General features: G+C 49.8%; 1 protein-coding gene and 1 long non-coding RNA gene across 10 annotated transcripts in view; one reads left to right on the top strand and one right to left on the bottom strand.

The window, feature by feature from the left end:
- Window positions 1-27293, top strand: part of LOC103295699 (uncharacterized) — a 362653-nt gene that overhangs the window by 250071 nt on the left and 85289 nt on the right. The gene's annotated exons all lie outside the window — the stretch shown is intronic.
- Window positions 7371-27293, bottom strand: part of TNC (tenascin C) — a 60358-nt gene continuing 40435 nt past the window's right edge. For both annotated transcript variants that reach the window (XM_008152108.3, XM_028161410.2), the window contains 11 exons: window positions 25617-25739; window positions 24410-24553; window positions 22286-22405; window positions 20188-20331; window positions 19324-19454; window positions 15514-15646; window positions 13731-13882; window positions 12578-12674; window positions 11564-11725; window positions 8966-9129; window positions 7371-8067 (listed from right to left, as the gene is read on the bottom strand). In XM_008152108.3, coding sequence (XP_008150330.2) covers window positions 7957-8067; window positions 8966-9129; window positions 11564-11725; window positions 12578-12674; window positions 13731-13882; window positions 15514-15646; window positions 19324-19454; window positions 20188-20331; window positions 22286-22405; window positions 24410-24553; window positions 25617-25739 — 1481 coding nt within the window. In that variant the 3' untranslated portion in view covers window positions 7371-7956. The remainder of the gene's footprint in view (window positions 8068-8965; window positions 9130-11563; window positions 11726-12577; window positions 12675-13730; window positions 13883-15513; window positions 15647-19323; window positions 19455-20187; window positions 20332-22285; window positions 22406-24409; window positions 24554-25616; window positions 25740-27293) is intronic.

Genomic DNA, 27293 nt, shown 5'->3' with positions numbered 1-27293 from the left:
CAAACACAGTATCGAGTTGACTGCAATCATGCGGGGTAGCTGTTATTCTTGCTGATTTATAGACAGAATGACCTGAGGCTCAGGGAAGTTATGTGACTTAGCCAAGGCGGCACTTGAAGCAGAGCCAGAGCCTAGACCGTGGAGGGATTGATTCCACCGCCGACTTGCACACTGCCGTCTCCCCTGCCTGGTGCTGCCGCTTCGGAGTCTGCTAAGGACTGTTCCTGCCCCAGCACCCTGCAGTCTGTTTGGGGACGCAGTTTCCTGACTCCATGTCTAGTAGTCTTGTTATAATCAACCTCAGACTTTAGCATTAAAGCATGTATTACAGCCCGGCCATGTGGCTCATTCGGTTGAGCATCATCCCATGAACCAAGAGGTCGCTGGTTCAATTCCTGGTCAGGGCACATGCCCAGGTTGCAGGCTCGGTCCCAGTAGGGGGCGTGCAGAAGGCAGCCAGCCAATCAATGTTTCTCATCATTGATGTTTCTATCTCCCTCTCCCTCCCTCTCTCTCTAAAATCAATTAAAACGTATGTTTTAAAAAACCCCACATACATTATTATAGCTGTATATGAAGCCATTTCAGTTTCATTCAAATTGGCATTTAGGTGAAGTGGGAGAAAGAATTAAGTGGTGACTGAGACTGGAGCTGAATGATAACAGCGTCTCTTTTTACACGTAAGCTAGAGGTTCCCGCCACCTCCTAAGGGAAGGTTGGGAAGTGAAATGTGGTTCCCGCAGCCCGGGAGTCAGTGAGATTCTTTGGCAGCAAGTCACGGTGGAGGCTGCAGACTTCTCTTTCTGTAAGGAGCTCGCTTCGGAGAAACGAATGAAACCTACAGTTTTGAGGGGGTCTGCCAGCGTGCCGGGTCCCTGGAGGAAGGGCTCTGTCTGTGCGCAGGAACACTCACCGCTTTTATTTCACCTCCTGCCTTAAGGGGTCACGTTCTTAGGGGTAAACATCTGTGTTTCGTGATGTCGCAACTCTTCCAGGGTTTCCTTTCCTTTTTGCATTTGGGTCTCAGGCTGGAGCAGGCACAGTTTGGACCGCTCATACTAACGGAGCGGAGGTGCAGAGTAAGTCCATTTTAGGGCTGGCGGGGACATGCCAACACCACTTTAAGTCACCAAGCCCTCCGACCCTCTGGTGCCGGGTGCTCATGGCTGCGGTGACAGCCCGCTCGCCCTCTGGGCAGCTTTGGCCATGAGAAGTTCTTGTCTAACTTGAGAGCAGTGTGTCCCCGGGGACATTTCGGCACTGAATCCAAGTTCTTCTCTCTGTCCCCAACAGACGCCTCCTCTCTCCCTTCCGGGAGAGACCTTCAGAGACTTTGAGACAGAGATTGTGTCCCTGCGCGTAATCCCAGGTTTCTCTTTCCAGGGAGGTGGTGTTTCTAGACTTCTCACCATCCCTATTGTCGAAATATGTGCCATTCTAAGGGTGACAAGTTTATTAACAAGACATCTACTAATTGAGTGCAACTCTTTTTTTCCCCTTTAAACTGGGATTGGTCGTGACCTGGGAATCTTCCCAATAACTTGCAGGCAGTTACTATAGTTAATTGCTTAATAAAGGACTCCTCATTGTGCAGCAACTATGTTCGAGCACTATGGGGAGAAATGAATGGAACCTACCGTTTTGAGGAGGTTTGGGGTTCTGCCAATGTACCGGGTCTCCAGAGGTCTGTGGGTGCGGCCCTGGAGACACAGTGGAGTCTGTAGCCTGCCCTGGAGCTGACCTGTGTGGCACTGAGTTAAAAGGCCTTTGCTAGCTTGGAGCTGGGCTTTTGGGCAGAGATAGAAGCCTTTTCACACCTGTTTCTGAGGCTCACCTGAAGGGCGTCCAGGTGGCTGGTCCTCAGGCTCCCTGAGCTGAGTCCCCGTCTGTCTCTCTCCCTGGCCCCTTTCACACCCCTGGGCCTGCTGCTAACTGCTTTGAGGGCCTCGAGTGCAGGGACATGTAGGCAGAGAGAAGCCGAATGCCTGAAGGGATGATCCAGCCTCATTTTATATTGGGAAGCAGAGGTGCTTTACGGAAAAGCTCTCGGGCCCACCACTAGGTGAATCCAGTGTAGTGATGCTCCTACTATCCCTGGAAAACGCCCTCTGATTCTCTCTGCCCTGTCACTTGAGTAATCTTTTAACAGTTAGTGCGTGTAAATGGAAGGCTGAGGAGGTCAGCTAATCTTGCTCACTTCCCATCAGTCCTTGAGAAATGATGGCTCTGGGCATGGTGGGGTGGCAGGGCCTGTCCAAACCCGGGGGGCTGCTCTCTGAGCCGCCATGTGTGTGGAAAGTCCCTGGAGAAGGGATTTGGGTTGGACACAGACCACGTTCTGTCTTTCAAATGACTGATGCTTATGGTGCTTTTCCCTCCAAACATCTGCTGGATTTCTCCCTCCTTGGCTGGAGGACAATCTCGGCCGAGGCCGGCCCTAGGAGAGGCTGCTGCCTGGGGCTCTCCGTACAGCACTTCCTTTGCTGTTTCTCTAAATCGCACTGTTAGGTTCTGATCTCTTGAGGTCACGATGTGGGTGAGTGGGACCTCAATTTGAATCCACACTGATTGCCTGGCAGCTTTGGGAAAATCATGTCCTCTCTGAGCTCATTTCTGCTTAAAACGATGATCTGGGGACAGAGTTGACACTCGACGCATTCAATAGAAAACGAGGCGTGGCTAACCAGGTCTCCTTGCCTCTCCTCCCAGGGCTGGCCATGCGGCCAGGTAGCATGCCATGACTGAGAAATGACAGCACAGGCTCTCCTGTGGGGGCTGGAGATACGGCGGAGAGGACACTCATATAGCTCCTGCTGTTCAATTTCATTGGTTTCTAGAAAACATGCACCTACATAAGTAAACTAGTGGCAAACCTGATGGAAATATGTGCTGTGGAGAACAACAGAGAGGAGTACTGGGCCCAGGGCTTGTGTGTGCATGTGTGCACACATGTGTTTTTGCATGTGTGCGTGCATGTTCATGTGTGTGCTTATGTGGGTGGCGAGGGCAAGTCTCATGGAGAAGGTGACATTGGGAGGATGCCTGAAGGAAGTCAGAGTGAGTGACGCGTGTGTTGGGGAAAGAGTGTTCCAGGCAAAGTCTGAAGGGGGAGCGTGCTTGCGGGTTTGAAGGACAGCAGGAAGGCTGGCGTGCCCAGAGCATCCTGGGAGAGAAGTTGAGGTCATGGAAGTTTGAGGAGAGGGATCACGCAGGTCCTCGAAAGCCACTGTAACTCCCTGGACTTGGGCTAAGTCAGGAGGCAGTTTTGGGGGATTTTGAGCAGTGGGATGAGGTGACTCAGCATTTTATAAGAGGATCACCCTACAACTTCCTGGGGGCAGAGATGGGCTCTAGGAGGCAAGCATTGGGGCCCTGACTTTGTTTTCAGTGCTGCCCAAGCTTCTCGGGATAATCTGGAGAGATCGCCACCTAACCCAGGTGTTGGGGGTGAAGAGAAAGTTAACATCCAGGGCAACAGGAACTGGCCCCATTGCTCTGCGCTCGAAAGTTGAGCTGTAGGAAATGAGGGGCCTGGGACAAGCCAAAGGAACAAGCATGGGACAATGGGAAAGGGAGAGCTTGGCCTTCACAACCAGCAGTGAGGGAGGAGAAAGCAAACATAAGTTGGTGGTGGGACGTTAATACAACGGAGCCCTTACACATGCCCGAGAAGGTTGATCAGTAGTCCTTGCCAGGAGGTCCTTGCAGAATCTGTGTGGGATTGGACATGTGGTCAGAAACCCTGTCCCTGCCCCCCACGTTCCTGTCCCTCACCCCAATGCAGATTTGCAGGTGGTGACAAACCAAGGGTGTGCGGTTGTCTACAGGAGGCATCGTGCAGTGCCTGCCATGCCCTGGGCAGAACTTGAGTCCCTTATGGAGAGAGGGATTATAGTGGAGGTGAAGTGTTTTCTCGAAAGAGTCTGTGAGACTGGGAGCCCAGTTGGCATCATGTCCACATCACCATGTTCACAAGGACCTCCTACCCCCCCTAAAGCTGGGGAAGACTGCCATCTACTGGAAGGCTTAAGTATGCATCCAGATGCAACTTGTGAGACAAACTTGTATTGGCATTTCCTCCAGGCCAGGCACTGTCCAGTTTCTCTTTTAAATCAACACAAATTCTCTTCAGAGTAGGAGGTCCTCTTCATTCTCATTTTTAGGGGTACTCTGGAAAATTAAGCGAGTAGACCAAGATCTTTTGGTCATTGGAAAACCTGGGGTTCAGCTCAGCTCCAACTGCAAGGATTACTTTGCAGAAGTTGCTGTGATCACACCTGCTTTGCAAACTGTAAAGCGTGATGTGGGAACTGGCAAGTGGCAGGTGTTTGGGTGTACCGAGTGAGATGGCGTGCCTCAAGGCTCTGTGGCTGAGGGGCTCAGAAGTCCTGGGCTTTAGTCCCAGCTCTGGCACCTCAAGGCCCGTGAACTTCACTGCTTCGAACACATTTAATCTATAACTGCAAATATACTGGACTAATGCAGCAGCTGCTTATTTGCAGTGTGTGTGTGTGTGTGTGTGTGTGTGTGTGTGTGTGTGTGTGTTTCCTATAATATACTGAGATCTACTTTCCAGTCTTGGGGTTGATCAAGGAGAGACCTGATTTCTGCTTCCTTTCTGAGCTTGCAATTCATTTTGGGGGCTTACTGGGAAGGGAAGAGGAGGAGGGGAGGGAGCCCTCTGCTGGCCACTGATATAGCACACCTGCTCACATCCTGGCCGGGTGCACTTGGAGGCTCCCAGCACCCACTGGGCCAGGGGACACAGGTGGGGTAGTTGCCCTTCTGAAGAGCAACGCTGATTATGTCAATCCTGCCCTAAATACCTTCCACAATTCTCAGCTGCGCTCAGAGAACACAAGCCTGCAAGGCCAGGCCTTGTACTACCTTCAACCTTTGCAGTGTTAACATAAGAAACATTCAAACCTGTAAAGAATTTTTGTGAGTTTATTTGAGCCAAACTGTTGACAACTGCCGGGAAGCAGAATGTCAGCATTCTCTGGAGAATGGCATTACTTATATTTTATTTAAATTACTATCAAAGGAGGAGACATAAGTGGGTTACATGAAATCCATTGGTAATAGGTTAGGGAAGTGGGAGAAAGCAAAGCTGGGAAACTTCTGGGATTGGATAAAAAGTAAAATGATAGACACTTGCTTCTTTTACATAGCTGGGCACAGGATACAAAGGTGTTAACAGTCAACAATTAACATAAAATAACAATGAGGGAATTTGTGGTCTCTACCCTGGTGCATTGATTGTGCTCTGAGGCGTCCAGATAGGATAAAAGGAAGTCACAAGTTACTCTGACTTTCCAAAGGGGCCTTAGAGTAGCTGCAGAAGACAATAGGCTCATTGAGATCAAAGTTGATCTTTGTCAGGGAAGATACTGGCCTAGGACATGACTATCCATCATAAACTGCTTTTTTATGTAAAAAGTTTTCATTTCAGACCATCCTCTGTGGTTACTCTAGGTCAGTGGTCGGCAAACTCATTAGTCAACAGAGCCAAATATCAACAGTACAACAATTGAAATTTCTTTTGAGAGCTGAAAACTGACTTCTGTGCATGGGCCACGAAGTTTCAATCGCACTGTACATGCGCGCCCGCACGTGGTATTTTGTGGAATAGCCACACTCAAGGGGCCAAAGAGCCACATGTGGCTCATGAGCCGCAGTTTGCCGACCACTGCTCTAGGTCTCAGAGTTTGCAAGGCCACCACACAGGCCTTCCCTGAGTTAGGTGAGCAGGTTGCCCCATTTGGTTCCCAGCAGCCAGCCACAGCCTGGCCTTGGTCTTACCATTGTCTTCATTCTAAGCACGGAGCCGCCTCTGAGTCCTCCTCCCCTCTCACCCACATACCTAGTGCTCCAGGTCTCTGCAGCCCCCCATTCCCGCAGTTAGTGGGGCCTTGACTCTGGCTCCCCACATCTCTAATTAGGCTCGCCCCATCGAAATGGCACCATGTCTAGGAAAGATGCCCTGTCGGAATTGAGGGCAGCTCAGGATATGGAGAAGCTCTCTGGAACCCCAAGTCCTATGGGTGTTACCTTCTAAACCTCGTGGAATCATGAGCACCAGCTTAGCTCCATCTACCTTTTTTGGGAGGGGATGGGACTGGCGCTCAGAGACCTCCGGGCAGGAGCCAGCAGAGGGTTAAGGCTGCACTAAGGCTTGGTGGTCGCAGGGCACCCATTTGTTTGGGTGTATGGAGCAAAGCGGGTGTTGCTATGGCTGAATTGCAGGCAACAAGTCTGTGATCTGGAGCAGCAAATTGTGTCTATGACATGACAGCGCTTGTTAAAGCGTAATAAACTGTGCAGCAAAGCGCCTGGCCAGAGTTCGATGCTCTGCTCCTCTCTCTGAGCCATCACGTTCCATTTGAATGAGGCCTATCAGCCCCAACATTTCCATTAAATAAGTCAATTTGCTGCAAGTGCCTCAGGGAATGAACTGGGGATTGCTTTCCCCATCCTGGTTCTAAAAGAGAAATGTGTCAAGTGTGGTTCTGACTCTTAGTCACTGGTTGTGAACAGATCTGCCTGCTGTGCTGGGCAGTGAGCTCCCCTATTACCAGACGTATTCAGGCTGGGGGCTGGGAGACACTGGACTTTCCCTTCCTTTCGGGGGGCTTTGAGTAGGGGAGAAGGAGATATTCCTAACAGGCATTCTTTGCAGTTCTAAGATTCGGGATTGTGGACCCTGATGAAGGATCCCGGGGACCTTCCTCATTCTGCAACCTGTCCGTTGTTCTCATGGCACAACTTTCCCCAGGGAAGGGAGGAGTTTCATCAGGGGTGGGGGAACAGGGACATTGGGGCCAGAGTTTAAATCCTGGTTCTATTATTAACTGGGTAAGTAGCCACACACAAGGCATCGCTCTTGTAGGAACCCCAAACCATCATATGTAAAATAATAGTAGGATAACTACTGCTTATTAGCACTTAATGTGTGCCAGGCACCATGCTAAGGGCCTCCTGTGAGTGATATCATTCATTTCTCACGGAAATGCTTTGACATGAACACGTGTGTGAGCATCCCCACTCAGGCAGTTCTGCTCATCTATGTCATAACATTGTTAGGCGATCACATAAGAAAATGGGTGTAAAGAACAGCTTTTAAACCATAAACAACTAGTTTTGGAAATATTGAGCAAGAAGCTGAATCTAATTTGTAAGCTTCTCCGACCTTGTTCATCTTTGTCCAGAAAAGAGTTTCCCCCCTTCTGGCCCTTGTTTCCCTCGTGACCAGCACCCTCTCGCCTTCCTGTTTCAGTATCCCCTGGTGTTCAAATACAAGCTTGGTTTTGATTCAAGCTCAACAATGGAAGGTGAAACAACAGTCCAATTTAAAAGTACTTGTGCTTTTATTAAAAAAAAATACAATCAGGTACTGTCCACATGTGTTTCGGGAAGGAAAGTCTCTTTAAAAATCCTTAGTTTTCACCATCATCCTTATTATTATATTAATAATATTAATTATATCCTTAACATTGAAACAGGGTTGCTTTTCTGGGTTCTGTTGTATGAAATGTAAAAAATGGGGATGGCTCCCAATGACACACATTGAATCACTGGGAACAAAAATAACAATAATTAATTATGCAGCTTTGTGTAAAAGACAGCCGGTTCTAAAACTACCACTGTACAGCGGATACCCCCACCCCATTCCCACAGCCGCCGCGAGAAGGAAAGCCACTGGGCTGCTGTCCTGGAAGGCTTTTGCGGCTTCGAACAGCAACAGAAACCTGTTGGAGAGGTTGTCTTTGGTGCGAAGGAAGGAATCGCAGAGGGGGCGGCCGTGCTCCTGCCGTTGGCCCCGAGGCGCCGTGGTCCACGTGAACTCCTGCCAAATGCCCAGGTGTGGCTTGACGGTGGGACGGGTTGCACTGGTGCTTTGGTAAAACTCTTTTCTTCCTCTGGGCCCTACACCCCTCAGCCAGTTGTCCCTGCAATTCACGCCCGCTTGCGCCTGCCTTCGAGGTTTCGGAAGTTGCTGGGTCTTACCTTCATCTCAGCAAACTGGATGGAATGTTCGTGGCCCTTCCAGTGGAACCAGTTAACACCCTGTAGAATGAGAGAAGAGCTCCCAGTTGGTTCCCAGTAGGCACTGACCATTGCTCTCTAGAGGATGGGGTGAGTTCTGTCCCAGCGTGACTGCCGGGCAGTTCACAGCTGTCTGTCTGTTGACCTGTGCGGTGAAAAGTGCCAGAGGGGCTGGCAGAACCCGACTCAACTGTGTTACTCTAGTCACAAGCCACCTGAGATTGGCTCTGCCGTCTGAAACTAAGTGGTGGCCGATGGCACTTGCCATCATCACAAGGAAAAGTGGGAAAAGAATTCAGGCAGGACTAGAGGTAACAGAATTGAGTAGCTCTGGGGGGGGGGGGGGGCGGTCTATAATCCTACCAAGGATCTGACTCGGGGTCGGAATGGAATGGCAGAATGTGAAGGAGCTAGCACAGCGCTGGAGCGGAGCCAGAGCTAGGGCCCAATCCACTCTCCTTTACGGCCTTCTCCTTCTTCCACAATTGGGTGAAGGATAGAAAAAGACGTTTCCCTTGGCACATAGCTGTCTTTATTTTTCGGGAAGACTTTGTATTGCACTGATATTAGGGTCAAGGCGGTGAAGGTGATACAATAACGCTCAGAGTGGAAGTGTAACTGAGGCGACATAAGACTCAGGAATACCTGCGCTCACCCTGCTTCACCTCATGGCCTTCCCTTTGTCTGCTCCTCTTTTGGGGTTCAGACAAAGATTTTGCCCGAGGAAAGCTCTCTATTTTGGAATCCACTTGATCATTGGTTCCCCTCGTGTGCTATTTCTATGACCACCTGACCTGCCTGTCACTGAGGTTGCCCCTGCTGTGCTAGGGAACACATGTCATCTACTGAGGTTGCTGCCCCTAGTCTCACCCCCAACTGGCTTCCCAAGCTTGGTCCTGCGCCCTCTTGGTCTGCTCACCTGACTGTGGTTATTGTCCCCATATCTGCCCATCAGGTTGACACGGTGACAGTTCTTGTACCAGAAGGCCCCCTTGTAGGACAGAGCACAGTTGGTGATGGCTGAGTCTGTGTCCTTGTCGAAGGTAGAGAAGGATCTGCCATTGTGGTAGGCCATTGAGTCACCTGGGAGAGCGAGAGAGAATGCACCTAAGAGATCCCAGCTGGAGTCTCCTCTGGGATGTGAAGGATACAACCTGAGGTGACAAGGGAACGGTCCTGGGTGGGCCGGCCTTGAACACTGGACCAGATTTAGGATCACACCTGGGACTGGATGGGATATGAGTGTCATCCAAGGATACATTTCTGATAGAAGTAGCATAATGTGGTAGAAAGATGGCTGTGGGTGACTTTGGATGGTCCAGCTTCAAGTCCCATCTCTTTCACCCCCTAGCTGTGACTTTGCACAGGTCAAGCTGCTTGTTGCACCTCAGTTTTCTAAGTTATAAAATGGGACTAGCACATTGATTCTATCCACCTCAGGGGACCATTTATGAGGTGTATGCTAAAAAGGTAGAGTTGAGCAAATAGTTATGATTGGTGCTATTTATATGATGTTTTGCATTCCCTGTCCATAAAGGCGCTCACTGAGTAATTCGAGAAATCTGCATTTAAGAATGCTTTGCCCCACACACAAATCTTTAGAACCATACTTAGAATCAAACCCTTCAGCTATCAGATGTCACCCAATAGCCTGTGCACCACAGAGTTGTTTTTCTAAGTGTTTATGGGACCAGCGTTCCTGACTCTTAGACAAGAAGCCCACTCATAGAGTGCTTTTTGGGAATCTGGTTTGTAATCATCACATTGAGTTTTGGGAAGATTTCAGTGCCGTTCTTTCTGTGCACCCTCACTCCCCACCTGGCCAGCGCAGTGCATGAAAGCATCAGGATGCCCTTGCACCTACCCTGACCTTTAGGAGCAGGTTGTCAGAGGCAGCAGGTGCCTGTCTAAGCTGCTGAGAGCATGAGCGTGGCAGGTGGACACTGATGAATGAGATGTCTCCTGTCAGGGATGCATCCCAGCTCATCTCTGCTGGAATTAGAGATGGGTGGAGGCTCACTCACTCCCACTGACAGCGTCTTTGTTTGCCATGTAACTGGATCCCTCTTGCCTGAAGCCATCTCCACCAAAGAGGTATTTATGGCCAGCTAATAAAATGGCAGGCTTCTGTAAAGAGCTTTGTCTCTCCTTTGACTGAGCCTGGCTTTTGGCAACCCTTATCTGGAGTCGTTTTTAAAAAATCATAGATGTTTTCTTTCAGGGCTCAGAGAGGCTGTAAATGTACCACAGCATCTCTTGTTTCCATGCACATCACCGAGAGCCACCCAAAGGGGGCAGGGTGGCACGGGCTGGGCACACTCGCAAACCTGATCCCTCTTGTTCCCAAGAGCACCTTCTGCAGCCCGGCTTGTACCTGGGCCCACCCTCTACAAGCGGTGTCACTTGGGCAAATTGCCGAACTTTTCTGAGCCTCGTTCTCCTCCTCTGTGCCTTCCTGGCATGGCTTCTGTGAGAGCTGAGTGGGGGTAACGTGTGGGAATATCTGCACCAGAGGATGCGACCCAGGAGCCCTGAATGCATGCTGTGTTCTTATTTCTCCTCTAACGTGGCACCAGACACCACACAGAGGCCGTGTCAAGTCAAGAAATCTGCGCTGGGTTGGGGACCAAAGAACGAAAGTACTGCTGTGGCGGTCTTCTGCCCTGGGGGGTTCAGGCTGATGCTGGTTGGCTATGTGGCAGGGATGTCTTCGAAGAGACTCGAGCAGTTGGTAATGCACTGTATTGTTTGCTACTCAGAGTGCAACACCACCCACAGTGGCATCACCAGGGAGTTTGTAAGAAACACTGAGTCTCAGTGGCTGTGTCAGCACCTGGCATCCCTTGAGGGCTCATCCTATATAATAGAAGGCTAATATGCAAATCAAACCGCAGAACTACTGGTTGTTATGATGTGCACTGATGACCAGGGGGCAGACGCTCAACACAGGAGCTGCCCCCTGGTGGTCACTGCACTCCCACATGGGGAGCGCCACTCAGCCAGAAGCTGGGCTCACTGCTGGCGAGCATAGCAGCGGTGGCAGAAGCCTCTCCAGCCTCCGTGGCAGTCGGACATCCTCCGAGGGGTCCTGGACTGCGAGAGGGCACATGCTGAGCTGAGAGCACCCCCCAGTGCAAGAATTTTGTGCACCGGGCCTCTAGTATGTACATAATAGATTGAGAAGCACTGAGTTACACGAGTATGAAGGCCCCCTGAGAGACTTTTTCTGTCAGTCTACACTGAAATCTAAACATTTCTAAGTGATGGCAGCTCCAGATCAGCCCTGAGTGTCCTGCTTCCCAACCTTCTCTATTTCGGTGACCAAAATACCTGCCCAGCTTGGTCCAATAGCAGCTCTTCCAGATTAGCATGCAGTAGGGGATACAAATACTCAATAAATGGATGACCCAATAAATTAATTGATTAATGAAGGAAGGGAAGGGATGATTCAGGGAGGAATCAGCTGAGAGCACAGGAAGGTCCTGTGGTTCCGTAGGCTCTGAGTGGCCGTCCGTACCTGCTGTCCCGCTGTACCCCTCCACCTTCAGCTTGTAGCGAGTCTTGGCGTCTCCCACGCTGAACTTGTCGTAGACGGCATAGGCTGTCTTCCCATGGTCCCGCAGGTCCACCCGCAGCTCGTACTGCCCCTGGGACGTGATTTTGTTCAGGTTGTCCAGGCCTGTGGACGACAGGCAAGGATTGATGCAGAAGCACCAGCGACAGAGGCCGTTGTTTCTGCTCCACTCACATCAGGGCAGAGGCTGATGTATGTTGAGGAGGGTCGTGTCTCAGACCCGGGCTTGCAGCTTGGTCTGCTCCTTGCTGGGGCAACACCAGGCAAAACAGATGATGTTTCTAAGCCTCAGGCAAACTTGGGTTGAGAGCTTTGCCCTGCCAATCCCTAGGGTGTTGTGAAGATCAGAGGAGATGAGGTGGAGAAGGCCCTGGTAAACTCTAAAGCTCCGTACAAGTGAAAGGCAATGGATGATACCTGGATAGACATTCCCCGCCAGACAATCCCTTTGCAGGCGTTATCGGAAGGTGTGAGCTGTGTGGATGGATGGAGGAGGGCATTGTAGTGCTGCCTCAGGAGATTTCAAATTACAGCTCAAATGCTAACAGTGTTGGCTAGATTCTCCTCCAAGACTCTGGTTTCCTATGTGCAAAATCGGAACTTTGTACCTTGAAGGGGTGCTTAGAGGTTATGGCTATAAGACCTCATATCTCAGCACCATGAGCGCAGGGCAGAAGCAGTTAATGATTCAAGAGGACAATTCTTAAATGGCCAGCGAATGACTAAAGGCGAGGCTCATTCTTAAGGCCTGGCCGTTGGCTTTCCCTTGACCAGAGTTTTATTTTTAATGATACAGAGAATTTAAAGTATTTTCCACTGAGAAGTTGAAATTCAGTGTCTACCACCAGAGCTGCTTCCCCCTCATCCATTCCTCTCCCAGAGGTCGCTGTGGGTTCGGACAAGTGACGAGGGGGCAGAAATGGACGTTTGGGACACAAGCATGCAGGGCGGCCTCACCGAGCCAGAACTCTTCTCTGCGGTCCCCAAACCCAGCGGCATAGGCTTTCCAGTTGCGATAGAAGTCCTCGCGTCCGTTTTTGCGTCTCAGGAACACCTGTGAACATAACCAGTGAGGCCGGGTGCACTTAAGCTACTGGAGAAAGAGAAGGCATCTTTCTGAGAGGAAGAACATCGGGCCGTGGGAAAGCGCCTGTCCCAGCTCTGTCCTCACTAATTTTCCAGGTAACTTGGGCAGCTCACCTCCTTTCTCTGAGCCTCGGTGTTGTCATCTGAAGCAGAGGGACTAAAAACACCACCCACCACCTGTGATGATGCTGTGTCAGTGGAGGGTCACTTGTAACTAATGCATACCCTGGGGCGGATGCTAATGGCAGGAAAGGCTGTGCCTGTGGGAAACAGGGCCTGGGGGCACTCACTATACCATATGCTCAATTTTTTTTAAATAATAGTGTTGCATTTTATTATTTATTAATTAATTACTATTTTTTAATCCCCACCCTAGGGTATTTTTTTCCCATTCATTTTTAGAAAGAGTGGAAGAGAGAGGGACAGACAGAGAGAAACATCGATGTGAGAGAAACACATTGATTGGTTGCCTCCTGCTCATGCCCTGACCAGGGCCCGGGCTGGGGAGGAGCCTGCAACCAAGGTACATGCTCTTGAGCGGAATCAAACCTGGGACTCTTCCATCCACAGGCTGATGCTCTATCCACTGAGCCAAACCGGCTAGGACCACATGCTCAATTTTGTTGTAAATGTAAAACTGCTCTAAAAAAATAGTGTATCAATTTAAAAAATATTACCCAGATCGTATGGTAATGCAATTGAAATAATTCATATAAAATTCTTAGCACAATGCCTGGTAGAGAGCAAATGGTAATTAATATACACAGTGGGTTTATGACCACTGCCATTTTTGTGCATCACAGAGCTAAGCATCAGATGAGATAAATTACAGGAAAAGTATTTGCTTCTTTTCACCCCCATTCTTTTGTTTAAGCGACAATCCTTGAGTGTCTGCTTGTGGCAGGCACTATCTTACAAACCTCATGCACCTTGGGGTCAGAGTGCAGGGGTAGGAACTCCAGCCCTCCTGCCCCACGTGCCCTCTGCCCCCACCCCCCGTGCCTGGGGTTTCGGCAATACTCACGATCCATCCACCCCCATCAGAGGCCATGTCACAGAAGACTTCCAGAGCCTGGGCCTTATCGCCGTTCAGATAAATGGTGTAGAGGCCAGAGGTCGTGTCTCCGTTCAACATTGCCTGGGAGCAGTCCCTGGGGAATGGGTACAGGAGTCCAACTGGGGGGTAGAAGAAAGAGTGACGTCAGAGCAGGGAGACTGGAGTGGGAGCTTGTGGATTTCAGCTCTACTCCTTGTTGGCTGGATGACTGACCCTCTCTGAGGCTCTGTTCCCTCAGATGCAAGAGGGGGACAAAACCTATTTGCATGGGTGCAGTGCGGCTTAGAGGTTGTGGATCTAAGGGACACGTCCATTTCAGTCCCTTAGATTGATGGAAGCTGTCAACGATGTCAGTGGGAGGAGGGCTGAGCCACTGTGATGGCCATGTGGGAGGTTGGCCTCAATCTACCAGGAGTGGCCAGGCAGCATCTGATGGACACCCAGGTACTGGCCAGGATGTCTAGGTCCCCAGCACCCAGTGGGTGGCTCACTGTGGATCAGGGCACTCTGTTAGGCCAGATGCATCTCACTGTCACCAGATAATTTAGGAGTTCCAGTCCTGAACTCCTCACTTCCTTGCCTTAGGATGCTGGAGATGGCATTTAACTGCCCTGAGCCTAGGGATCTTAGATAAGTGGTGTCGGGGGAGAACAAGAATGCCTGGGGAATTTCCAAGTGCAGTAATGTGATGCAAATACTTAAAAACCATGATCGATACAGACAATCTTGGGTCTGTGCTTAGCAGGTGGCAGGGAGAACTGACGGCCACAACTGTCCTTTTTCTGATATGACTCCTCACTGTACTTGACCTTCACCTGAGGTTGCATCATTAGCTGTTGTCTATTTTACAGCCCTCATCTGAAGTCGTATTTAGGGCACACTCATATTTTTGTGTTCCCAACACCTGGTGTAAATTCTGGCAAAGAGGTGCGTTTGCCTGTGACCCTCCCTCAGCAGGTGTGTGCAGAGTAACCAAAGTGAAAAGTGCAGGCAGGAGGTATCTCTGGGGTCTGCTCCATGCAACCCAGGTTCAGGGCTCCCCAAAGGCAGACTCCTCTCTTCCCAGGAACAGCTCCTTCCTCTTATTCACCAATGGAGCACCTGGCATGTCTAACATCTACAGAAGATACACAGTGGCAGGGTGCAGGGGTGGTTCCCTGGTCCTGGAACACCTGAGCCCAAAGCTGACTCTGTCATGGTGTAGCCTTGAGAAAATCAAGGGAGCCTCTGTTTCTTCACCAAAACACCGGGAATGGCATTCCTGGCCCACCACACCAGGTTGGTGGGAAGCCTGTGCGTGAGTGAATATGGACAGGCTTTGCAAATGTTGAGAAGCTGAAGAAGAAAAAGAGGGGGCCCTGAGCGTATAATGAGCCCTGAGAATGGACGACACAATGGGCTAGGAGTTCCAACACAACACAAGGACCCTCACAAAGTTCTTATGAAGAAGGGATGGTTATCAAGCCCATTGTATAGATGAAAAAACTGAGGCTCGTAGAATGGCAGTGATTTCCTGAGTCACACAGAGCAAGTGGTGGAGATGAGGACTGAATTCAGACGTTCTCACTACTGACCCTCCTTCCCTTTCACCATGAGCCCTGTCATCTCTTGTACCCATATTCCTCGGGCTGTCAGGGAGTGGCAGGGAATTGATCCTTGTCAGAGATTTGATGGGTGAATTTAATGTAGCAGTCAGAGGAGAGGAGGAGGGTTGGTTCAGTCTCACAGGTTTGATCCCTACGCCCCTTACTTGTGGTGAAGATGGTCTGGACCAGCTTGCTCCTCAGGGGCCCGTTCAGTGCCTGGATCTTTGCTGTGTAGTGAGTGGATGGGCTCAGCTCTGCCAGGCTGTAGGAGGTGGTGTCTGGACCCACAATAACTTCCTAAGGACAGAAGGAAGAACATAATAGCGTTTGGCCACATAAATCCTTAGGACACAGATGATGTATTCATTCATTCACCCGCCGTTTATTTCTTAAATCAATAAGAAGCCACTTAGTATCACTCTGTACCAGGTTCCATGCTTCCTTCTAAGATGTCAGAGATGGAGAGATGTAGCACGAGCAAAGGTCCTGGTGCCAGAAGAGGCAGAACTAACGAAAATAATATGAAAAGGCAATGACCTATCTCAACTATACTTGGTATTTGGTGGGGGAGTGATGATAGAAGAGATGGGCAATGACCATATGACAAGGGGGCTTAAAAGCCATGCTACTGGAATTTAAAGTTTATCAGGATTAGAAATGGAGATTCCTCAAAGGTTTTTGAACAAGTGAATGACACAAACCCAATTTAATCTGGGAGAGTAAGGAGAAAAGGTTTAGACTTTGAGGCAGTTTTATCAGTGGTCCCTAAACATGGCTCTTTTTTTCACAGCCCTCTGGGAATTTTTTAGATAATGCAACACTTGGGCTCTACCCCATACTGCCTGGATCATACGGGCTGGGGGTGGGGCCTGGCCAGGTGCATATTCAAGAAACTCCCCAGGTGATCTCTTAAGTCAGGAGATGGTTACGGGGCTCAGTAGGCATGGCCTGGTGACGCCTGGCGCTGACCCAGCACACCCCTTTTCTAGAACAGAGACTTCCAGGGGAGGCAGAGTGTGCCGCTGTGGCAAGCCTGCGCTGACTGCGCTGTGGCTTGTGCCTGGTCGCTGCGCTGCTGTCCAGAGGAGGTGATCAGTTTCAATTTGCAAGAAATGCTCTTTCTTTTCGACTCTTCTTTCCAGCTTCCAATGCCTGTGAAATCACCTTTTAGCAAATGAACTTGGTGCCTGGGATTGGAATTCAACCTAAATTCCTAGCTAACCAAACACAGTGGTGCTCTCCACAAGCTGCAAACACAGCCGGCTGGGTTCAGGCAGGAATGAGCAGCGCGGAGGCCCCTGGAAGGTCCTCTTCCACCCTCACAACTGGGCAGGTGAAGTTCTCCTGATTTTTCCAATGGGGGTGGAGCTTCCGAGAAGCTGAGGTACTTGCTCTTGCTCCAGCATTTATTGGTGGCAGAGGATGGTCTTGCCTTTTGTCTCCCAAGATCCTGTCCAGGACTCTTTCATCCTATACCAGGATGCTTTAAATCCATCCTCCTTCCCTCCCTCCCTCCCTCCCTCCCTCCCTCCCTCCCTCCTCCCTCCCTCCCTCCCTCCCTCCCTCCCTCCCTCCCTCCCTCCCTCCCTCATTTTATTGATTTAAGAGAAGAATGGAGAGGGAAAGATAGAAACATCTATTAGCTGCCTCCGGCACGCCCCCTACTGGGGACCAAGCTGGCAACCTGGGCATGTGCCCTGACCCAAAATCAAACCAGTGACCTCCTAGAGCAGTGATGGGCAACCTTTTGAGCTTGGTGTGTCAAACTTCGCCAAAAAACTGAGCATAACTCGGGTAGTGTGTCACTTTGAGGAAAAAACATTATTTCACGATATTTATAGTTTAAATAACATAAATGTATAATTGTTATATATAATTGTATTTAATAAACCAAAAACTAAATATTTAGTGCTGACACGCGTGTCAGAGGTTCGCCATCACTGTCCTAGAGCATGGGTCGATGCTCAACCACTGAGCCACACCAGCCAGGCCTGCTTTTCTTGAGTGAAACGCATAAAGCTGGGGATTGGACGTACAGGAAAGTAAACCAGGGTAAGTGCTCAATTGATACCAGTGACCCAGTGACCTTCGTGTGGCCCCTAGGTCTGGCCCTTCGGGAAGGATCAGGTACAAAGCTGGGTTCATTGAATTACTTGGGGATACAATTACCTATCAGTTCTCTAGGCTGCTGTGCAAAGTCATCCTCCAGGCAATTAGGATGCACTGAAACGAGACTCAGGACTTCAGGTAAACACCAAGTCCTAGAACGCCTGACGAGGAAGGGCGCTGAGAGACGGTGGGCCCAATGCACTCGTTCTATGGATGTGGACACTGCCACCCAGAGAGAGCAGAACGTGCCTCTGTTCACACAGGGAGGGAGTGCATTGTTCTACCAACTCTAAGAGGGGCCATGAGAGTAACCAGAAATGCGTGTCCACTTCTGGTTAAGCATGGCAGAGCAGACATGCCAGTTTATCTCTACTTGCTTCTGATGCCCAGTAAAATGATGGTAAATGGATATAAACTATAAACCCCCAAAGTGAGGGAAAGGGCCAAGGAGATGGCCACAGGCATGCGATGTCAACAGGATCCTGGTAGATGGAAAGCGTGCGGTGCAAGGACATGGAGGGACAGAATGGAGCGAGCCGGGGCTTGAGGGGGGCAGAGCCTGGCAGAGGCTCCATGATGATGCCCCAGAGCCCAGCAGGTTCAGGAATGGAATGTATGCAAAAGCAAAGATGCTGCTGAAGGCCAGCATGGGGCATGGCTGAATAACAGTTTGTTTAAAACTGCACAAGAAACAGATTTCCAGCTCTGACAGTCGGCACACTGTCCTTCACGTCCAGGCGGAAGGCTGATGTTTAGTCCCTGGAAAGGCTGAGCCAGGCAGAGACTCTGCATTCAAGTCCACCAGGGCCAGCTGCAGGGGAGGCCGCGGCGTCACCCTAGATCCAGGCCCGCACACTGGGAGCCACGCTCTTTCTCCAGCGAGGCTCCCGGCAGCCGGGCCTGGCGGAGTTGCGGAGTTGGAGCATCCTCTGGGGAAACAGAGTAGCTCAAGTGAAAAGGCTGACAGCACTCATACTTGGGAGCCCCGGCTAAAGTTTGCTGCGCACTTGCCCCATCACTCTATGGTGAGCCCCAACATTGACAAGCCTGTAGGTGTGATTGGGAATCAGCAGCTTCCTTCTTGGCCCCAGCACGAAAGGACAGACGACATTGCGGGGCATCTCCAACAGGAACAGTGGAGACCTCAACCAAACCAGTGGCAGCAAAGCAGAAGGAAGAGCTATGCGGGTTGTGGAATAAAATCACAGTAACATATATCCTCCTAGATAAAGAGAAGATGATGCAGGGAACACAAACAATACACTAGAAATGGATGAATGTGCAGAGAATAAGGAAAAGATCCTGGGAATATAAAGAACGGTGACCGAAATTATAAACTCAGTAACAAGTTCAGTTTGGAAAATCTCACTTGTGGAAAGGTCTGAAGTTATTTCAAATTACAAAGTAAAAGAAAGAAGTTCGTAGGTAGAGAAAGTAAATAGTATGAACCATTTCTGTAAACTGTATTAACAGCTAATGTCCTAAGAATACGGTTAATGTGTATTTCACCATAGCATGGGGTGATGCTACCTGGGAGATCACAGATGTATATATAGCCAGAATACAAAAGAAGCCTTTAGCTTTTGCTCAGTCAAATATTAAAGGACCAAGAATCCAGCGCCTAAAATGTCCTCATCTTCTGAGCATGGCTCTTGACCTTGGCTGGCTACCGACTCTGGAGCCTGGTAAAAATGAGAGGCTGGAGCCAGTGATTCACAAGGTCTGGCATCCAGGCCCTGTTCGTGTTTTTTCACTTTGCCAGTTGCACTGGGTAGAGAAACACACCCAGATCATTCTTCCCTTCTTTGAGGATAATGTAAACATTTCAACCAGCTATGGGGAGTTGTTTATATACTTCAACGTACCTTGACTGTACCGTCCACGGATTCATACACCAATAAGTAACCGGTGACAGGTGCCCGGGGGGCTCGCCAAGTGAGGAGGGCAGTTTCTGACTGGACCTCAGTAGCAGTCAAGTCTCTGGGAGAATCGAGGTCTGGAGAAGAGAAGACAATGCATAGCAAGTAAGTCTGCAAGTGTCCAACAAAAACCCCTGGCCGGGCATCAGGAGGCCTGGGAACACGTCCTTCCCCACCACGGTCCTGGATGACCTTGGGTGGAACCTTCCTCATCTGAACATGAGGAGGTTGAGCCATATCATCTCCAAAGACATAGATTCTCTGGGGTTCATCTCATCCCAGGGGCCACGTTTTCCTGAGCCCAGCATGGCCTTGGTTGGATGGGGAGAGAAAGAGCTGTGAACACATTTACTAATGTTGCTTATTCCTAAACAAGAGGACAGATGGATGCTGATCGTGCTCATACCTGAGAGGAGGCCTCCTCCAAGGCCCTCCTCCCGACAGTGTGTAAAAAGATCTGTGTATAAAAACCCAACGGCCATCTACGAAAACTTGCCTGGAAAAATCCTTCTCTTAGACTATTTCCCTGCCTAGAACATGGATCATTAAATACTGGATTTCCACTAGGGGTCTGGTTTTCCACTTAAAAGCTCTTCTTTTAAAATGGCTTCCTAGTCCCTGGGGAGAGCAGGTCATTTCGGTTCACGAGGACCTGGATGCTGCTTCAGGTCCTGGTGGAATGGGCAGTGGTGGATGTGGCTGGCGCTGAGCATCTCCCTGCCAGGATCTGTCTTAGGAAGGAAGTTGGAGAGAGTGGCTGTTTCGGGGGGGCCATGGCCGGGCATCTTCCTGCTCTCGGTGTCTCTGTACCTGTTGTGAACTTGGTGCTGATGGTGGAGCTCTTCTGGGGCCCTTTCTCTGCAAAGACCCTCAGCGTGTACTCCGTGGCAGGCTCCAGGTTGGTCAGCACGTACTCCACCGTGTTCCCGGACACCGTCCGTGTGATCTCTGGCACTGAACATGAAATACACAAACGCAGGCAGTTACCGCTTCTGGTCGGAGCCATCAGCAGGCTCGGCCAACGACGCACACCCTCCTTCTAACACACACTTTCAGTGACCCCGCAGAAATGCCTCACGCCCCTTTCTCTCTCTTGAGCACTCACCTCACATACAAAAGATTTATGATACGGAGACTGAATTTTTTCGGCCACCAAATCAGAAGGAAGGAGAACCGGGGGTCAGGAGAATTTTCCAGCTGCTGTCGCTGGGACAGAGGAACCGGCCAGAGGAGAGGAGCAGGTACTGTCTCTGAGCCTTGGGCTACCACGTTTAATCTGTCCCATGCCTTGTCTCTCTCTTTTACTTACTTGCATGTGCTTTTATAATTGGCCAAATGTTGTCAAATCATTAGGCTAGGGGACCTCAAAAGTCAGGCAACAGACAAGCCAGAGCCTGGTTACTGCCTCTGAGACCCGTTGCGTCAGGTCTGACGTGGAGACCAAACACCAGGGCCCAGGTGTGTGTGTGTTCATTTCCACCCACTGGGACCAACAACCCAGGCAAGCCAGAGTGTGGGGCTTTTAGCGCTAAAACTGGGAAAGCCCTGGACAAATTGGTAGCATTGGTCACCCTACCACATCATGTATGAACCTCCCACGCCACCCCCCAGAACAAGCCCTTTTTCCAGGCAGCCAGCATTTCCGTGATTCCTCTGAACTGTGCCCTGATATATTTTTGGTGAGACAATACCATCTTCTCGGACTCTATGTAGAGTCTCTGTGTAGAGAATATTTACGACTTGAAGAAGAAAATACACGCAGCCTGGCTGTTATGGCTCAGTGGTTGAGTGTTGACCCATGAACCAAGAGGTCACGGTTCGATTCCCAGTCAGGGCATATGTCCAGGTTGCAGGCTCGATCCCCAGTAGGGGACAGGCAGGAGGTAGCCTATCAATGATGTTCCTGTCATCATCGATGTTTCTATCTCTCTCCCTTTCCCTTCCTCTCAGAAATCAATAAAAACATATTTTTAAAAAAGAATAAATGCAAACACTTTTCCTCCCCCTTCATCCCCCAAGCTTTGTCCTCACAAAGCACTCTCTTAGGTGGCTGCAGGGTCTGAGTTAAGATGCTCAGAGGTCCCAGATCAGATGATGGTGCCTTTTCCTATTGTCACTGAAAGTAAAACAATACTGAGCCCTCAGATATAAAACTTGCATTTGACTCAGATGAAAATAGTAACACTTTTTCCTGGAGGAGCTCATTAGAAAAGTATGGGTTCATTCAGTGGAAAGGAATCTATCGCTCTTTCTTCCCTCTTATTTGGATTTGAGTTTAATGTTCTGGTGCTGTGTGCTAGTGCCCCAAAACAAGTGTTTAATTTGCCAACTGAGTAAATTAACTAAGATGCTTGCAAAGACAAGGATTTCGCAGTCAAATTTGCTATCTCTGGCTTTCTCTGAGGCCTCTGAGAAGCCCAGGCTCCCCAGCACCACCCAACGCTGCCTGCTTAAGATTTGAGGTCTGGACTCCTTCTCTGTAAGAGATGAGAGCTGCCTTCTAGGGAGGGTGCTCATGCCGACAGGTGGAGACCCTCGCAGGAGAGGAGGAAGACTGCGGAAGCATGGACAGGCTCAGGGGGTCCATTTTGTTTTTCTTAAATGCCCTACTGGATTCCCTTGACATAACTACAACATGGAAGCTCTTTCACTTGACAATAAGCAGAGGAATATGGGCAGGGCCTCCTTGCCTCCCCCTGACCAGGCCCCTCGACACCCACCCCTAGCTCTAGCCCCAGCCCCTGTTCTGAGGTGGCAATTGAGAGTCACAAGGGCACTGCTGGCCTTCCCAGCCTCCCATGCATTTCTGTCATCCTTTACCGAATGTGGGCAGAGAAGGGAGAATGGGGAGAGTTTACAGCCAGAACAGACATCCTCAGAGTGGGAAGGGCCTTGGACACAAGCTCACCTCTTTCCCCTGTGTAGGAGATGACGTAGCTGTCCACGGGGGCGATGGCCGGCTGCCACATGGCCAAGGCTTCAGAGTCGGTGATGTTGGCTGTCACCAGGCCAGACGGGCTGTCCAGAGCTGCAGAGAGAGACGGTAATGTGTTAGCGAGATAAGCAGCCATGGGTAGGACCTCAGACCACAGCTGTCTATGCTGCTTGGGACTCCTGGTTTGGGACACAGTGTCAGCTGCATGGAAGGTTTTCAGTTCTAAGCTTGGAGGCAAGGTGACCTGGGTTTGAGTCACGACTTCTTCCCTTTCTGGCCTTGAGTCTCTGTTTCCCCATCTATAAAATGGGGATAGTAGTTCTGCCTGGCTGTATCCATTCTGATTGTCATATGATGTTATAGGTCGAGAGACGCTATGTAAAATGGAAAGGCTGAACACACAACAACGAGGGTTATCATCACAGTTCATATCTCTTTCCCAAGGGAAAGAACCTACAAAAACAGGGACTTTCAGAGTGAAGGCTGCCCGAGGCTTTTCTGGGCTTTGAGCGAGAGCCCTGATTAGATGGCTTGTAGATGACATGGACCGGGGCTCTGGAGGCCGGGGGTCTATGTTCTACTGTGGCTTCTCTGTCTGGGGTCTATGTGGCCTATGTCATTTCCCTTCTCCAAACCTCTCTTTCTTCAGTCGTCCAGGCTGCCTGCTGTAAGCATGAACTAGACAAAGTGTGTGATATGTGCTAGGGGGTGTTATTAATAGACTATTAAAGTTATTTGATATCATAATAGTCTCAAAGAGTTTATGATAAAATAGACATGATCTCCAATTGACTCATCCTGAGAAAGAATGGATATTCACAGGGCCCGGGCCCATGTGACTGATCACTGTTGCTACCCAGCACTGCTTTCTCAGAAAGCAAGCTCTACTCAACTATTCACCTCTCAACTATTCCAGGACCACAGCCCGGAACACAGAGGCTGCTGTCAGGAGCTTGTTTGCAGATGACGTGCCTGAGCCCCAAGAGATGCCAGGATTGGCCTCCCAGTCAGGAGGGCAGAGTAATTTGGGGGCCCACACCATCCGCTCCAAGCTCCTTCCTACTTCCCCAGGCCTGTTCAGACCCTCCTGCCACTGACCAGGACAATGAGGCCTCGGGAAGAAAGGCATCTGGCTCTTGCCATGTGTTGCCATGAGAATCCATGAATGAAAGATTTCTATGGGGAAATAAGGGGGGACAGGACTCTGGGTTCAGATGGGATGTTTTAATTGCATATTAAAAACTCTTTGAGGCTATTTTTAAGAACTTCTTTGAGGCCCATTCTTTGCATCCTTGAATGGATTAGGCTGGATAATTGTTCATCTATCAAAGGATCAATTGTTTAGAGACATGGCTGCCTGAAGAAAAATTTCCCACTTCATTCTCCTTCAATGCAATTCATCATTTTACAGTGTGTTGCCCAGATCAGGTTATAATAGGAAAATGATCCTTTATTTTAGGAGAACGTAGAGTTTGGAGTGAAACTGACCTAATTTCAAATTTGCTTCCAGCATTTCCAATTTATAGGGCTCTGGGGCTCAATGGTTTCCTCTGTAAAATGGGAATGATAGCAGCCATTTTAATGGTACAACCACACAGGGATTAGTAACAGTTGAGAGCAGTTACTTTGCAGCTTTCACCATTGCAGATCCCTTGTGATTCCCAGGTACCAGGCCAGGGAGGGGAGGAGGCCAACTGTGTGAAGTCATCATATTACAGATGCTTTACCTATATAGTTCCACGTGATCCTTACAGCAAAGGAAGCAGAATTGTACCCATTTCATAGAGAAGGAAAGTAGAGCCTAAAGAAATGAACTGACCGCTCATGTATTTTAAAGTAAGTGGTCGACTTGAGATTTCAACCCGGGTCAGGATGACTCCCAACTTGTGCTTTTTCTTCCATATGGCCCCAGTAATCGGAAGCCCAGCGAGGTTAAGGATGAAGTCAAGGATCCCCAGCCCATGAGAGGCTGGGGTTGGACCAGAAATGAGGCCTGTGGTGCTCCGAGTCCAGTCCACTCCCCACTAAGATTTTCTAAATAAAAACATTTCCCGGCTGCTGAGCCACGAGCAATAATGCTGAAGGCGAGACCCTCACCTGTGGTGAACGTCCCCGAGACGGGCTCGCTCTCCTCGAAGCCTTTCATGGCCACGATGCTGACCAGGTACTCGGCTCCGGGTAAGAGTGTCGTCAGCTTGGTCTGAGTCTTGGTTCCATCCACAGTGACCGTGGAGGGCGTACCTGGAACACAGTGAAAGCAACATGGAGACTGCTGAGCCTCCCTGAAACCTACTCACTATTGCCGCCACGAATGGGCGTATCCAACTCGGAAATGACACTGCATCTTTATCCAACACCATTTTCTTGACTTCTCATTTGCTCCTACCCTCTGGCATAAGAGAGGAGTTCTTACTTTTTGTATAATTTTTTTTTCCATCCAAGCAGATGCCAAAAACCAAGCCAGGAGAGGAAAAACATGCTCACAATGTGCTAAAAGTGGCAAATTTCCGTTCAGTAGAGCGCTGTCATGTTGAGTAAATTTCATTTATTTTTCTCACAGAGAATATGGCAAGCTCACTATGTGACGGATATCTAATATATTTAACCCCCACTGTCTTAGGTTAGGGAGGCTCCCTTACTAGCCGAGGTTCTACTCTTTAAGAAAAATAGTCAGTCATGGTCAAGTCTGTACTCCTATAGCTATTAAAAAGTCCAAAATTTATATTTCTTAGAATTTCAGGACTGGTGAGGAGCTTGGACATCACCTGGCCAAACTCCCCACAGAGACGCCACAGCATAGCATTCCTCTGAAGAGGCTGTCCAGCATTCTCTCTGTGTACACTGCCACTGCAGTAGCTCACTACCTGGCGGATGTGTTTTAGACAGATTGGACGGTGTTTCCTCCGTGGTCTCTGTTACAGCGCATGCGCTCTAAATGAGAACTCCCGGTTCTACTGAGTCACAACTTCTCATCCTTTCCTGAGAGACAGACCCAAGGGTGAAATCTCACATACAGCCAGGTGAGGACCAGCTTTCCAGATGAGCGTGCTCAGAGAGAGAAGGTCATTGTGTGGACGCAATTTTGGGGGCCTGTTTCTCAGAGATGTTAGAATGTCAGCGCTGGTAAGTGTCTTCCTAAAATGACCCTCCCAAGGTCGTGTCTTCTAAGTGACTTTACAAATGAAGTCTATCTCGATGGCCTCAAACATCAGGGTGGCCATGATGCTGGGAAGGAGAGGAATGGCCTCATTATTCCACCCAAACCCCCCAGACTCCTCCTCCCGTCCCCTCCCCAGGCTGTTACCTCCGGCAATGGGCACATAGGTAATCCGGAAGCTCTCCACCTGTGCGGTAGGCGCCATCCAGCTGACAGTAGCCGAGTTTTCAGTGATGTCAGAGAAAATGATTTCCTTTGGGGAGCCCATGGCTGTCACGGAGAAAACACAGGAGACATGCAGAAACGGTTAACTACCTTGCTCACCAAAGATGCTTCCTGGATTCCGTATCCAGGAAAATTCAGCCCCTCGTCTGTGTCTGGGCCAAGCCTTTAGGATGGAGAGTGTAGTGCTCTGTGGTCAAGTTATGACTTGATAGGAACAACCCTCCTTTCATTCAGGTACAAGGCCCAGGGCTGTAGACCTCCACTTGGTTTCATTCAGGGAGAATGTTAGCCCCGCAGCTGACATCTAAGGAAGTGTGGGCAATACGCCCTCCTTTAATTCTGGATTTTAGCATTTTAAAAAATTGTGGCTTTCTAGCTCCTTTTATCAAAGGGTACCAAGACTTGACAACCGTATAGTTCTTTGCAACTGGTAAGGGTTAACTCTCATTCAGAAAGCCCTGAGAGGAAGGTTATGGTTACCCATTTGACAGAGGAGGAAACCGAGGCTCGGGTTTCCAATGAACATTCTTGTGCTGTGACCCTTCTGGGTTGCAGCAGAACTGAGCGCAACCCCAGGGTTCTGGAAATAATGTTCACATGGATACTGACCTCGGCAAACCCATTCCCAGAACTGGATGGAGGTCCAGAGCCAGGGGAGGAACCTTGGGCTCATCACCAAGGCAAACACCCTGGACATTGGGTCTACCTGTGGGCGAGCTGTGCCTCCCCCTGACACCCAGTGTCCTTTGGCTCTCTCTGTGTTTTGGCTTGGCGTTCTGCCCTCTTGAGCGGACCGTGCTTCACCAGAGAATCCAGGAAACAGTTTTTAGGTCTCCAGGGATCTCACTTCATCTGTTCCCCTCTCCAACCCACGTTGATCATTAAGTTCTGAAACCCACAGACCACTTTGGAGAGGGTGTTTTTCCCTCTCTCCATTTCTGTCCTTCTCTCTCCTCCTGCAGCTTTCTCTTGCAAGCTGGTAGCCACCCTCAGACTCTGTCCTCTCCTGGGAGAGCTTAGGAAACCACAAAAGCTCTGGAGCCTGTCTGATCTGATTGTCCAAATACCACAGAGATCCTGGACAACCTGGGGCAGGACCCTTCACTTCCATGAGCCTCAGCTGCTCCATCTGTCCCGTGATAAAGGGTGCCGACCTTGAGGATAAACAGACACAATGGGTATATCTGGCATGCAGCAAGAACTCGGTAAACACACTCTTTCTTTAATTTCTTTCCCATGTGACTCTGCCATGGGCCACCCTGGATTCTGAGGCACCCCCAAGGGAAGATGTAGGTGAGGCCAGCTGAGAAACAAACCCCAAGGAGGGTGTAAACTCAGGCACTGTGGCTCTCCTGCCAACCTCTCTGATGCAGGTCCTGGCCCATTTAGATGGTGTATCTTGAGACCATAGATTCCTTTGTTAGACCCCAGTGTTCTTCTGTAAAGTGGCAATACGATCCGGCCTATCTGAGAAACCACGGGCATCAGTAGCCTCGTCCATCATGCACTCCTGAATCCACAGTAGTGGTGGAATTTCAGGGTCAGTGTGTGTGGTATTTTTGGACCACAGGCCTACCTAAGTGTGGACGGCTGTTTGTT

This window comes from Eptesicus fuscus, chromosome 15 (assembly GCF_027574615.1).
Source record: "Eptesicus fuscus isolate TK198812 chromosome 15, DD_ASM_mEF_20220401, whole genome shotgun sequence".
NCBI lineage: Eukaryota > Metazoa > Chordata > Mammalia > Chiroptera > Vespertilionidae > Eptesicus > Eptesicus fuscus.
The sequence above is the reverse complement of the archived record's forward strand: the minus strand, read 5'-3'. Positions and strand labels throughout refer to the sequence as shown.